The 15,448-nt window shown below is 41.2% G+C and overlaps 1 protein-coding gene across 1 annotated transcript in view; it reads left to right on the top strand.

Moving 5' to 3' along the window:
* cpne5a (copine Va) overlaps positions 1 to 15,448 on the top strand; it is an 87,420-nt gene that overhangs the window by 19,486 nt on the left and 52,486 nt on the right. The window contains exons 4-6 of the mRNA XM_083770133.1: positions 9,072 to 9,175; positions 11,280 to 11,319; positions 13,090 to 13,166. Coding sequence (XP_083626259.1) covers positions 9,072 to 9,175; positions 11,280 to 11,319; positions 13,090 to 13,166 — 221 coding nt within the window. The remainder of the gene's footprint in view (positions 1 to 9,071; positions 9,176 to 11,279; positions 11,320 to 13,089; positions 13,167 to 15,448) is intronic.

Raw genomic sequence — 15,448 nt, 5'->3', positions numbered from 1 at the left:
CGTTCCAGCCATTCTGTATGGGTTTGACCTAGTGTTGTTTCTCTGAGGTTGATAGCTAATACGAGCGCTTTGATGCCCTGCTGTGCACAGATAGAAGGTCAGAGTAACACGTGGGTAGGGAGGTATGCTATTTCAAAATGTGTAGCAGTTCTTTGCTGCTGTGTTGATTCCTCGTCTTTTTCTGAGACCTGGATAAGATACCCAACTATATCTTTCTGTAGCTCCAGATGATCCCTGTGCTTTAGACCCGCTGTTGACCTGTCTGTCTAGCATCAAATGCTGGATGAGTGAGAACTTTCTCAAGCTAAATGAGGATAAGACAGAAGTTCTCATAATCGGTTCTAGTGAGCAGAAAGAATCAATAATAAGCAGCCTTGGCAACCTGACTGTAGAAAGTAAGAGTACAGTAAAGAACCTGGGGGTCATTATTGATTCTGAATTGAATTTTAATTCACACATTAATCATGTTACCAAGATTGCCTGTTTTCACCTTAGAAATATTGCACGAATCGGAGCCTATTTGTCTTTGGACGATGCAAAAACGCTAATCCGCGCCTTTGTTTTTTCTCGGCTTGATTACTGCAATGCACTTTTTTCTGGACTGCCTAAGAAAACAACTGACAGATTACAACTTGTCCAAAATGCAGCAACCAGAGTTTTAACTAGAACTACGATGAGAGAACATATTACTCCAGTTTTGGCTTCACTGCACTGGCTTCCGGTTGTTTTTAGGATTGATTTTAAAATTATTTTATTTGTGTATAAAGCTCTCAATGGTCTCGCACCTTCCTACCTACATGACTGCCTGCCTAAATATGTCCCAAACCGCCCCCTAAGGTCTTCCACTGCTGGCCTGCTCGCTTTGCCTAATAAAATGGCAACTAAAAAATACGGGGAAGCAGCTTTTTGCTTCTACGGGCCGACGGCATGGAACAAACTCCCACTGTACCTTCGATAGGCAGCCTCTGTAGACATTTTCAAAGCACAGCTCAAGACCCACTTCTACACCCTTGCTTTTATTTGATATTTTATTTTTTGTTATTCATGTCCTCACTTTTTTAATGTTTATGCCTTGCTTTTCTTTTTTTTCTCCATTGCTCTGTAAAGCACTTCATGTCATGAAAGGTGCTATACAAATAAAGTTTTATTATTATTATTAAAGTAACTGCTACTGGCCCCCTGCCACAACTTTTGTCCGTGACCCTGAAGAAGATCTGAACACATCAGCTGAACAGAGAGAGAGAGAGACACTGCACCCACACTGTAGCGTCACGAAGATGCCAAAAGCCTCTTCCTGGTTTTTAGACAGCTGGTGGATGGTAAATGAAGCATACGCGTGGCTTCCACCGTCTAAAAACCAGGAAGAGAAGCCTGCCACTAGCTGAGTTTCGCCGCGCCTTGACGCCCAAATGTGCTTATACTGAGAGAGAGAGGGAGGGGGGGGGGGGTGATCAACTTTTATTAGCTCAGACACACTTTCATGTTTGAAGGGGTGTAAGGGCTACTACACACTGCAAGACATTTTGTCTGATTATGCTGTCATGGGAAAAAAAAATCGCTCTTCGACAAAACCCTCAATCTGACACAAGATCAGGCTTTGCTCGCTTTTGACCCTATAGGGTCATTACGTGTTTAGGGTGTGTGTGTGTGTGTGTGTGTGTGTGTGTGTGTGTGTGTGTGTGTGTGTGTGTGCATGCGTGGGGTGATTGAGTGAATGCATGGTTACCAGCTTGTGTGAGTAGACTGAGTGGTGTATGAATGTGAGTGGCTAACTTCTAGGAGGAACCAGGCTGGTGATTGTCTCAATGGTGATGGTGGCCTCAACTATAAAGCTGGATGAAACCCGCATTCTGATGTCTTCTTCCTAGCCAGCCTCCAAACACCAGCATTCAGTCCTGCTTTTAGATTTGCTATGGGTTTTATGTGTGTGTAGAGGTGGGTGACCTCTTTACTTGCGCAAGCAGAGCGTGCAAGTATTGTGGTCGTGCTGGTTGTTTTATGCGTATGCTCGGAGGTATATATACCGATGTTGATGGTGACGTAATTATGTTTCAATGTCGGGTTATAACTGGCTGTCGATGGTGACGTAATTAGGATATGTTTCAGTGTCGGGTGAATTAAAGGTAATGTCTGTATATGTATACATGTATGTAATCTGAAACCTATCTTTATTACGTCACCATCGAAAGCCAGTTATACCCCGGCATTGATACATATCTTCATTACGTCACTCAAAATCAGTATATACCGTATACCTCCGAGCATACGCAAAAAAATCCAGCCGACCACAGTATAGTACTTTTCAACTTACAACATACATATATATACGTTACGTGTTAGCTAACCAATATTGAAACATATAGTACTTATGTCACCATTGACGGCCAGTTATAACCTGACTTTAGTATTTAATTCCAATGTTTTACAGAGAGGCTGAGATTTGAAAGTCCATAGCAGCAAGCAGAGCTATTGTATAGTATTGTGGTCGTGTTGGGACATATGCCCTATGCACGTGAGCTTGGGAGGTATATATACTGGACGTTGATCCAAGCATTACTTACTTACGCCTGACACCCTTTCCAGGGTATAGGCCGTCGACAAGGGACCTCCAGAGTTCTCGGTCACTGGCGTTCTTTTCTATCTGCGACCAGGTGCCTCCCAGCCTCTTGGTGTCTGCCTGGAGATCCCTCCGCCAGGTGTTTTTGGGCCGACCTCTGTTTCTCTTCCCCTGGGGGTTCCATGTCAGAGCCTGTCTGGTCGTGTTTGACACTGGCTTACGTAGTGTGTGCCCGATCCATCTCCATCTTCTTCGTCCGATTTCATCTGCTGCTGGGAGTTGTTTGGTCTTCGTCCATAGGTCTATATTGCTGATCTTGTCTGGCCAGTGTATTTTCAGGATTCTTCTGAGACATTTATTGATGAAGGTTTGCACTTTATTTGTTGTGGTCTTTGTTGTTCTCCATGTCTCTGCCCCATAAAGCAGGACTGATTTTACATTAGAGTTAAATATTCTTATTTTTGTTTGTTGTTGTATCTCTCTAGAGCTCCAGATGTTTTTGAGAAGTAGGAATGCTGTTCTTGCCTTGCCTATCCTGGCTTTCACATCTGCATCAGTACCACCCTGGTTGCTGATGATACTCCCCAAGTAGGTGAAGGACTCTACTTCTTCCAACGCGTTGTCCCCTAGAAGGATTGGCTCTGTGCTGGTGTTATTTATCTTAATGAGTTGTGTTTTTCCCTTGTGGATGGAGAGTCCTAATTGTGAGGAAGTCTCTGCCAGTATTTTGGTTTTTTCTTGCATTTGGTGGTGTCTGTGTGAGAGTAGTGCCAGGTCGTCGGCAAAGTCCAAGTCGTCTAGCTGTGTCCATAACGTCCACTGAATTCCGTTCTTTCTTTCTTCTGTTGTTTTTCTCATTGTCCAGTCAATGGCAAGTAGAAACAGGAATGGGGATAGTAGACAACCCTGTCTGACCCCAGTCTTGATCTCAAACAGGTTTGTGAGCTCCCCATCGTGTATCACTCTACAAGTCATTCCAGAATAGCTGTTTTTGATTATGTTGACTAGCTTAGTGGGCACTCCGTGGTGTCTTAGTAGCTTCCAGGTGGTCTCCCTATGTACACTATCGAAAGCTTTTTCGTAATCTACGAAGTTGACGTAGAGTGGTGAATTCCACTCTAGTGACTGCTCTATAATAATGCGGAGCGTGGCAATCTGATCTATACATGACCTGTTCTTTCGGAATCCTGCTTGCTGGTCTCTAAGTTGGTGGTCAACTGCATCCTTCATTCTGTCTAGGATTACTCTATTTAGCACTTTCCCTGGCACTGAGAGTAGGGTGATCCCTCTATAGTTGTTACAGTTACAGAGGTCTCCTTTCTTTGGGAGCTTGTTGATAAGGCCCTCTTTCCAGTCTGCTGGTATCTGTTCCTCTTCCCAGATCTTTTTGAAGAGTGGATAAAGCAGCCTCACAGTGGTATCGACATCTGTCTTTAAGGCTTCTGCCGGGATGTTATCTGGCCCTGTTGCTTTTCCGTTCTTCAGCTGTTGTACTGCTTTCCTGATCTCCTCTCTGCTTGGTATATCACAGCTGATGGGGAGGTCGGTCTGTGCTGGTTGTATCTCTGGGGGGTTTGTTGGTGGGGGTCTATTGAGCAGTTCTTCAAAGTATTCGGCCCATCTATTTAGTTGGCCGTCCTTTGTATTAATGATGTTTCCCTCTCTATCCCTGACCGGTCTTTGTGGCCTGCTATATCTACCTGACAACTTTCTGGTGGTGTCATACAGCTGCTTCATGTTTCCATGCCTTGCTGCGTCCTCTGCTTCTTCTGCTAGGTTGTTGATGTATTTCAACTTGTCTGCTCTAATGCTCCTCTTTACTGTTCTGTTGACATCAGTATATTCTGCTTGCGCCTTTGCTTTTGATGCTCTTGTGCGGCTCTTTGTCACTACTGCTTTCTTTTCTTTCCTTTCTTGTATCTTCTGTTGTGTTTCTGTAGTTATCCACTCCTTTTGGTGGAATTTCCTGTAGCCAACCACTTCTTGGCATGTCGAAGTTAGTGTGTCTTTAATTTGTTGCCACTGCCTCTCAATGCTGGTCTCGCCTTCAAGTAGGTCCTGTAGAACTTCAAATTTATTGGAGAGTTTCAGTTTGAATTCATCTTGTTTTTCTGCCCCTCTCAGTAGGCTCACGTTGTATTTCTGTCTGTTAGTTGTTGTCTCTGTCTTGTTTTTCTTTAGCTTGAGCTTCAGTCTAGCAGTTAGCAAGTGGTGGTCTGATGCTACATCTGCTCCTCTTTTAACTCTTACGTCTTGTAGTGATCTTCTGAATTTCTTACTTATGCAGATGTGGTCAATTTGGTTCTCTGTAGTATGGTCTGGTGATACCCATGTTGCTTTATGTATCTTCTTATGGGGGAAGATGCTGCCTCCTATCACCAGCTTGTTCAGTGCACAGATGTCTATGAACTTCTCTCCGTTGTCACTCATCTCTCCGAGTCCGTGTGTTCCCATCACCTCTTCGTATCCCGTGTTTACTTCTCCTACCTTTGTGTTGAAGTCTCCGATGAGGATGGTGGTATCCTTCTCTGGGTATTTGTCCAGGATGTTCTGAAGTCTGTCATAGAACTCTTCTTTTTCTTCTTCTTCACTGTCGTTTGTTGGTGCATAGCATTGGATAATGTTCATCTTTATTTTCTCTTTTGTTGTTCTGAATGATGCTGTGATAATCCTTGGTCCATGGGCCTCCCATTCTATCAATGCTCTCTGTGCAGGTCTTGATAGCATGAGAGCTACCCCTTGTGTGTGTGGGGCACCTTCATCTTCATGGCCTGAATAAAGCAGCAGCTCTCCACTCATCAATCTTTTTTGTCCAGATTGCGTCCATCTTGCCTCGCTGATTCCCAGTAGTACGAGGTCGTAGTTTCTCATCTCTTGCGCTATTTGGAAGGTTTTCCCTGCTTGGTACATTGTTCCAATGGCAATGCTTTTCCTGGTTGAGAGAAGGGTGGTCGGTCCTGCGGCTTCCAGGGGGTCCTGGCTTTCACCACCAAACGTCATACGTCCTCGAGCTGAAGAACTTCTCTCTCCCAGTGCCGAATTCTCTTTCTGTATCCTTGTCGTCGTTTCTGTAACGGAAAGTGTTTTACGGGGTGGGGTTGTTGGCCCCACGCCCAACCCCCAAACCTGGAGGACCGGGTGCTGCTTTTTGTCTGACCTCTACTCTAAAACCTGCCCGGCATGGTTAAACCTGCTGAGGGTATGAGCCCCCTCCGGTATAGCCTTCAGAGTCACGGAGGTACGCAAGCCTCCCCACCACGACAAGGTAGCAGCACGGGGAGGCTGATCCAAGCATACGTACATAAAAAAGCCAGTCGACCACAGTATAGTACTACTTTCAACTTACATACATGCATACATACTGTACATACCTTACCTGTTACCCAACCAATCTGAAAAATATCGTAATTACGTCACCATTGACAGCCAGTTATAACCAGAGAATGTTATTAGGTATCTTGTATAATGTCGCATTTCTTTAAACGTTTATTTGTTGTTTTAATATTTAAATTCAATGTTTTACAGAGAGGCTGAGATTTGAAAGTTCATAGCGGTCGACAGTACAGTTGACAGAGTTTTTTTCTTTTTGTTAGATAAGAAAAGGTTTGTTTTTGTAATCAGGCTTTTATTATTTCATCCTGAGTTACTGTGCACTCTCTTGACTTTTATCGTAAATTATTGGGATTAAAAACCTGTGTGGCCTGGCTGTTTGGGGACCGGGAAGGAAGAAGACCACTTTATATGTTACACCTAGAGACCCCTATGGTCGTAATACTCGCCAAGGCTTTTTATTTTAAAGGAATTGCACACAGAGAGAAATAGTTTGTGTTGCGACGAGCTGCACACGTGAAACACGAGAGAGAAAGAGAGAGAGAGAGAGAGAGAGAGAGAGAGAAAGAGACCCAGTCACGGCTGTAGACTACCCAGTAGGGGAAATTATGTTCTCCTTTGATTGAACGTAAACATAATATTCATATCTTAAAAAAATAAGCTAAAGCACAGTGTGGGAGGTCCCGTTCCCGACCACAAGTAGCCTGTTTAAATACCGTCCACGTCCGCAAGATTGAACTTGAATTGTTTGCGGGGGCAACGGGACCGAACCTCTGAGATGCAGGGACTGAACCTCTCGGCCCTATAGCGACCGTTCGAACTTTCTTTTGAGGCTATCGTACCTGTTACCGTACAGAGTGCAGCTGCTCTACAGGCCATCATACTCTGATTATTCACATTCTCTTTCAGTTGAGTGACTATTCATTTAGCTATCTCCATCTGCTCAAAGGGGGGTATTGCTCTCCTGTCGAGGGCTATTGTGAGTTTCAATCATTGCTATTATAATCACACATGTGAGTTATGGCTGTGATTTGATGCCACTCTATTCCGACTTTTTCCTTTGCTCATCAAGGCCAAAAGCCAAATATTATTAATTCACGGTTAATGGTAAAAAAAAGATAAATCTGCTGGGTGATCTTTTATTTATGCAGCTGAAAGTCAGCGTTCTGACCATGAATAATTCATTTTGAGTACAATTAGTGTGTGTGTGTGTGTGTGTGTGTGTGTGTGTGTGTGTGTGTGTGTGTGTGTGTGTGTGTGTGTGTGTGTGTGTGTGTGTGTGTGTGTGTGTGTGTGTGTGTGTATGAGTGTGTGAGAGAGAGAGGTGGGGGGCTCTGCTTTGCATGTATATGTACCGTACAGTATGTATGTATGAACAGTACAGTACTTACAGTACAGTACAGTACATCACGTCATGAAACAAAACATAATCTGCACATACTGTACATAATTATGAAAGGACCACAATGGACATTTTATTTTATTACAAAATATACATTTGAAAATAGCAGATCTGCTTACGTGTTCCATTGACACATCTTTTAAACGAAACAAAAAAACAATAATAATAATAATTCTGCACAATGATTACTTTTACTTTTGATACTTTAATTACCAAAAGTACTTTTGCCCTTTTATATTTGAGTAGTAAAATGTTGAATATAGGACAGTTATTGACCTTTGGGTTTCCCAAACGCATGATAGCATTTCTGTTGGCTTAGATAGCATTTGACACAGACTTATAGCATGTTATGTGGACAGCACTATAATTGTATTGTATGTAGTCATAGCACGCCATAGTACATATGTATAGCATAGTAGTAAATATGTATAGTTTATATGTATAGTGTATGTATAGTTTCATTATATAGATATTCCACTGTTACTTTCTTAGCTTACGCATGTTTCATGATAAATGCTTTTATGTGATGTATTCCCATGCTTTTGTTCTTGCTTAAATGTAAGTCGCTCTGGATTAAGAGCGTCTGCTAAATGCCTAAATTGTAAATTGTAAATGGGTGTAAGACTTGTAGTGCTGCACATGCTCAGATGCCCTCTAGGCCGCACACAGAAGCCTGTGAACATAGACATTTCGTGCATAGATGTGCCATGCAATGGGGGCCTAAAATTATATATATATATATATATATATATATATATATATATAAATATATTTCTTTTTAAGAGTAAAGAGAGCCTACTGTCAGCTGTCCAGCAGTCCAAATATTATTAAATTACATTTCAGAATGGTAGGCCTGAGGCCTACCATACCAGGCCTCAGGCCTGAGGCCTACCATTGCGTGGCACATCTATGCACGAAATGTCTTTCACAGGCTTCTGTGTGCGGCCTAGAGGGCATCTGAGCATGTTCAGCACTACAAGTCTTACACCATATGCGTTTGGGAAACCCAGCCATTATGTGTAACATTGTATTTCTACCTTGAGGTATTGCTACTATTACTTAACCACACTACTGTGCAGTACCTCACCTTATCCAGAGTTGTGTCCCTGACACAAGTGGCCACATGAATTAACTCGGTTTAATTGGAATCAATACCGGCTTACCCATCACCAGTGCAATACAGAGAGGTGTGGGAGGAAGACGATACCAGGTGTGGTTATTGACTTCTGTTAATCAAATCTTTGAAACTCTACTGAATGGAGAGGGAAGTTGATTAAAAACATCAAATTGAATGCAAATCCTATGCAGGGGTGGAACGTACAGTAACTAATTACGGGTATTCTTGGTGCTGTAATTGGGCAGCTTTCTTAATGTACATTCTAAAATCAGTACTGTAATTTCACTTGATTTGTTTTGTATGTACTCAACTACAGTACTTTTGAAAAGGCAAGAATTACAGTAGCCTATAGTGTTTCATTACAATCAGGAGGATATTACATTTAAGTATATTATTGAAGTTTGTATTTTCCCTTGTAGGGCAATCTTTGAGAAAGCTTTCTAATGAAGAAATGTTCAGCACTTTGGAAAGCGTCAACGTAATACTATTGGTTATCATTGGTTTGTTGGAGATTGGCAATTAGTTTTTTCTAAATAATAATATAAATCAGGCATAACACAGCTCTCTCCTCATGTGTGCATCTCTCCTCATTTACACCCCTCTCTCTCTCTCTCTCTCTCTCTCTCTCTCTCTCTCTCTCTCTCTCTCTCTCCCTCCTGATCTAGTTTGGGAGAACAGAGGTGATAGACAACACACTAAACCCGGACTTTGTCAGGAAGTACATCCTGGACTACTTCTTTGAGGAGAAGCAGAACTTGCGTTTTGACGTGTAAGTTATTCTGTTTGATCTGGTCCCTCTGAGGATAAATATGTGTGAGCTTCAGATGCGCCCCCTGCTACAGATTCAGCAAAAAAATACTCTCTTCTTCTTTCTCTCTCTCTCTCTCTCCCCCTTCCTCTCTCTCTCTCTCCCCTTCTCTTTCCCCCACTCGTCCCCTGATTCACTCCTCTGCCATCTTCCGACCGACTCAGCTTATCTCTCCCGAGGAATTATTCATTGGCACCGTGATCTCGATTGTCATGTTTTGGGACTCAGGAGGGGAGAGTCGTATAAGGATGATAAATATTTCATATAAAGTTTTATACTCAATCTCCCTGCCGCTAAGCAAAGCAAATTATCTCAAACCAAAGTCCCATGAGAGTTGCGCAAGCACTCGTCCTGGCCCAACTGTACTTGCACAAAGCTGCCTATCTTCATTTTAAAAGGTCAAATCAGCAAGAGGAGGTGGCATGAAGGGTGTGTCTGAGATTGGAGACAGACTTTAACTCTCCAGTCTCCACTCAACAAGAAGTGTAGACTGATGCCAGATATTCGTGTCATATTCTGTCCACCCATTACTGATGTTTTGACCGATATTTTGTAATGTGATTGTGATTTCACGTTAAAATAAATCAGTCACCAGAACCATTAAGGATGGGTGTTTTCAATGAATGGTTAAAATGGAGTTTACAAGTTACAAACATGTTTGAAAGTGAAATATCCCTTTTAGCCATTTTCAAAAACATTAAAAAATATGCAATCTACAAGCTCACAAAACGACATATTGTGAGCTTGTAGCTTGGATATTTTTGAAGATTTTTGAAAATGTCTTAAATGTGATGACATGCCAAAACAGGGACACCAGGTTGAAAGTAGTTAAAATGGGGACACATCGGTTACATAATTACAGATACAATTTACAATTTAGGCATTTAGCAGACGTTCTTAATCCAGAGCGGTTTACAGTAAGAACAATGGCAATACATCAAATACATAAATAGTCATCAAGGATCATAAGTAAGCTACTGTATAAGAAAGAACCTAACAATAGAATATCTGTAGGCCTACAATGAAAACTATAAGTATACACTATAGAATGCTACTGTATGTCTACATAATATGCTATCTAAATTACATAATTAAGCCTTTGTACTGTATATGGCTGCAAGGTCGTCGAGGGAAATTCTTGGCAGAAACATATAGGAAACAGTTGGCCGAAAACCAAATACCGAATATCCGAATATGATTAATATTATTATTTTCTTTCCTACCATTGCTGTCATGGCCGTACCTTAAAGCTTCCTGATTTATCGCTAAATAAATGGTTATGTCAAAACTTAACTTAAATAATAATCACTATTATGGTTCGGGCATAAAACATTTATCGCGCTCTTTTGAATGCATTAATTGCATACACTATTTGGTGATATACTTTCTGCCTATTCGGGCCGAAAACGAATAGGCCGAAAATGCATTTTTTGCCATTTTCTGCCGAATATTTTTTGCGGACGAATATTCGGTGCATCACTAAAGGCAAGTGCTACGGCAAGTTTCAAGACCGAATACACAGTAGATAGAGTCCACTGTTGTTGTGCAAGGGCTGAGAGGATCTTAATGATGACGATAATTCCTTTGATACCCTATCATGATATAAGTGTGAGTCAGCGGGAGACTATCCCCTAAACAATTAGTGTTACTCATTTAATCATCTCCCTTTTATCATTGGGGAATAAGGATGCACTGAGATTTAATTACGGTACTTTTACAATAACTTTCAATGGCAGATGCTCTCATCTCTTTACTTCATGACACTGTTGTTTCAATGTGATCCCCAAGCACTGTGATGGAATGATATTATTAATAGAATCCTTCCCTTAATTAACTGTCACCTTATAGATTTTGCAGACATCCATTTGTCTCCTGGCTGAAACAATGCCTGCATGTGACTGACAGGGACAAAATGTTTGCACCACAGGGTCTGTCGCTGTGTCAGCGACAGTTCGTCTTCTATCACAGTTAGTAATTAGTGTTGGAGTGACATCCTGACTCTTGCTGGGCCTTAAAATGTTTGCTTTGGCTTGCTTCTGTGATTTATGCCATCTTGTGATTTCAGGTATGATATTGACTCTAAAAGTCCAGATCTGGCAAAGCATGTAAGTGATAAACATTATCTTGTGGTCATGCGTTGAGACTGACATTGTATTCTGCCCTTGAAGTCATGTCACTTGATCCCTTGTCGTCTATGCATGGCATCCATTTTTTGGTCTTATGCAATTCAATCGTTTGTGGCATCAAAATGCTGAAGTATATTTGGAAATAAAGAGTGAATTGTGCCGTACCTTCCAAAATGTCATTCGCATCTCTCCATCTTCCACCTGTTTGTACAGTATTTGCTATCTTTTCCAATACAAAAAGAAGCTTTGCCTTCAATATTATATTTGGAAATTAATAGTGAATGCCCTATCTCCTAAAATGTCATTTCCTTTTCTCCACTTGTATTTGTATGATGAAGTACTGCATTCCTGTAGGCCTAGGATATCATAAGTTTGATTTGTGTCTTGTGAAAAAAGCAAGGCCTTCCATGTTATTATCAAAGCTTTTCAGGAAGAGTTAAGTATTCTTCAGTTTAGTATTTCAGCATGCACTGCATAACTAATCGTCAAGGCAGTGAGTAATCAATCAAGAAGATGTGTATTTGTGTCAAAGTTCTGACATGAAGGGACAATACATTCTATTACAATGTAGACAAATGTATCCTTAGCAAAACAACGGAAAACAAAAATGTATGTTAGCATCATCTCTCCCAGTAAAAAGCTTTGATAAACAAGCCATTACTCATACAACACACACACACACACACACACACACACGGCAAGAATATATTTGCAGCCTTTGGTTTGCATACTGCCAGAGTATTCGTCATCGTGCCCATTTATCACTGATGCATTTATCGTTGCATATTAGAGCCCGACCTACAGTGTGCTGGATTTGTGGGTCTGATAGGGAGTAAAAAATAAATAAAATAAAAGTATAATAATAGTAATTATATATAAATCAAGTTTAACATTAAACTTTATTGTCAAATTGAGTGCAATGTACTATACTTGATTGGGAATTTAATGTAAATTAAAAATAAAACATAATAGAACAATCTTTTCCTGTAAAGTTTTCATATCGGTGCATATTGAATTACATACAGTGTGAGAGATATGTGATACTTTACTCGTATACAGTACACAGTATCTGTGATCATAAGCCTTTCATATGCCTTTCTACTGTAAGCCGACCGAGCTCTACTGCATATTCTCATTGGCATTTCAATCAAACTTTCCTCATGCTGAAAACGAACTGATGCCTATGTATGTCTTTCTCTCTACACTATATGCTTTTCTCTCATGTCTTTACTTCTCTCTTCTCTTCTTCGTGTCTATCTCTAATGTCCTCCGCGTTCCCTACATTGTTTTTGCATTTTGCATTTCTGCTCTTCCACACTATCACTTCTTTGCTGTTTTCCCTTGCACTTGTTTGATGACAGTCTGGTATTGTGTACTTGTGCCTTATGTTCCATGATATGCTCTGTTGTGTCAATGCTGCTGCCTGGTCTATCTCTTCCTCCTTCTCCTCCACCCTGGAAGCCACCCGACTTCAACGTACGTGTCTGCTTTAGGACTCCTAATTTATCAATCTACAATGCTTATAAAGCCTGATCTATGCTTTGGCGGAAAATGACATGTAGGCTAGCTCAACAAAAAAAAGTGTCGATGTGTGTATGTCATGTCATGTTTTGTCGAGTGAAGCGTAAATTAGGCTTTAGGCCAGTGCTTTGATACTCACCGCCTATCCTTCCTTCTTACTCTGCCCTATGACCCCCGCCCAATCCCATCCTTCTTTTCCTCTCTTCACATTTCTCCCCTCCATGGCAGGACTTCCTGGGACAGGTGTTTTGTACATTGGGAGAAATTGTGGGCTCACCTGCCAGCCGTCTGGAAAAGCCCTTGGGGTGAGTTTGTTTTCTCATTTGGCTTCTTTTGTCTAATCCAGTGATTTTCAAATCCAATGGACAAGTCAAAATCTCAAGGCACACCTGTAATCATAGCAAAAATAGCCTTTCTACACTACAGGCTCACAACATGTTGCAGATGCAGATTTTTGACGTGATTTGTCTGCTATTTTGGAGAACTTGTGAAAATAAATTATTACACAATTACATTCCCCTAAAATCGGGACACTATAGGTTGAAAGTGGTTAAAATATATTACACCTATACTATTACATTTTTAGGGTAGGCAGAATGTGGCTCTGCATTGGGAAATGAGACAGTACTGATTCAGTTAACTTTTTGATGACAGTCTGGTATTATTAACTGATTTAGTTTAGTTAGCCCAGGCCGGGGAACAACTGTTCTAATCAGTTTACAGAAGAATACCTCATTACTCATTCAATCTAAGAAGTTTTCTTTTGGCAGGCTGAATTGAACTCTTATCAAGCAGACAAATAATTGTACTTTGACTTGTCAAATGCTTGAGTTCCTCCAATGCACTCTGCAGATAATGATAACTTTGACAACTCTCCCACAGCATTTAAATTGTGGTTTAATCAAACGTTACAGTCCCCCTCCCATTCTGCTTGTTCCAATGCTGAGATGATGATATATGTCTGCCATCTATAGCCATCTGTAGAGTGCATTACTTTGTTATATTGGCTGGCATGCTCAGATGGGAATGGGTAATTGAACACGACCAGGGGCTTCCTCGATGCAATTACTGTCATTAAGGAAGCAATCTGCCATGGTGCATGGATGGAAGGCAGCAAGAGCACACGGCAGTATCATACAACTTCAACATGAAACTATGAGACGTGTGTGTGTGTGTGTTTCTAGGCACTATTCCACAGTATGGGTATGCATACTGTAGGTGTGTAGTAGTGTAGTGTCTGACTCTGTGTGTGTATTTACAATATTTTATGTTATATAATGTAATGCCACCAGTTTATATAATAGAGACGGAAGAGTGTCTCTTGTGGAATTGAGCCGTGTGTCACTTCTGTAGCAAGCAGCACGTGTTGTGTGAGTCGTTCGACAAAAACAATTTATTTTCAACTGTGAGTGCTATTGTGTGGGGGTCATTATGGAACTGAAAAAAGTTTCAGTTGAAAGTACATGACTTTTGTTGAGCAACATATCACACAACTTTGTTGCTGAATAATGCTGTAGTGGTCAACCACAGATCACAGCCATTTCCGATTCTGAATTATGTAATGCTTTCTATCAACACGAGTAAGCAGCAGAGAGAGCATTTTCAACAGAGTTGTCTCAAATGTTCAATCAATCCTTTTGTGAGATGTTTTAATTGGCTACAATAATTCCAGTGCCAAAGATAATAATTAAATATCTGGTCTATAAATGACTGGTGGCCTGTAGCACATTGTGAGCAAATACAGTATGTCGAAGGGCTGATCAAGAGCATGTTGCCAGTCACACTTGAGTAACTATACCAACTCACCTATACCATTTAAACAGATCAATGCCATAGCAACAACACTACACACCGGCCTCTCCCACCTGGAGAAAATCAACCTACTCCTCTTTGAGAATGCTGTTCTTGTCCAACACTATAATTTCACTTAGACTTGACACCAAGCTCAGGAACCTAGCACTCAAACTCAACCTGTGCTGTTTGATCCTGGGCTTTCTGTCAGAAGGACAAAAGGTGGATCTAAAACCCCTGAGCCGAGAGAAGAAAAGAGGTTGAGAGGGTGAGGGTATAGGAGGAAAGGGACGGTGGAGAGTGGGAGGGGGAGGAGAGGGAAAGGGAGAGAGTGGGGGAGAAAAGAGGGAGGTGATGGAGAGAAGTGCCCTAGGCAGTCCAAGAGAACACTTAACCTGGCTCTCAACGTCAACACACCTGAAAATAGTTTGAATATGTACCTGAGGGTGCTTTAGAATAGCGGCGCTGGCATTACATATAAGACAATTAAATGCACTTGGAATGGGAAATAGAGGGGGAGAAATGGAATAGGTAGGGTTTTTTTTGTATTTCATTTATAATGCTACCGATGTTTGTGCACAGCAACACTGAAAACAAAATGTTGCATTATGGATTTGAGCTGACAGGCGCTTTTTGATGTCAATTCACCTATAATTCAAGTGGCAGATGCCAAGAATTGTCTATTATATATTTAATTTAAATATTATTTAGGGGCATGTCATGTGATCTATCATCATCTACCTGCACAGCCTTTGTGATCTACTGGTAGATCGCAATCTACCTCTTGGGCACCACA

Source organism: Protomyctophum parallelum (assembly GCF_964188405.1).
Source record: "Protomyctophum parallelum genome assembly, chromosome: 7".
NCBI classification, from domain to species: domain Eukaryota; kingdom Metazoa; phylum Chordata; class Actinopteri; order Myctophiformes; family Myctophidae; genus Protomyctophum; species Protomyctophum parallelum.
Note: the sequence above shows the minus strand (reverse complement) of the source record. Positions and strands in the feature narration are given on the sequence as shown.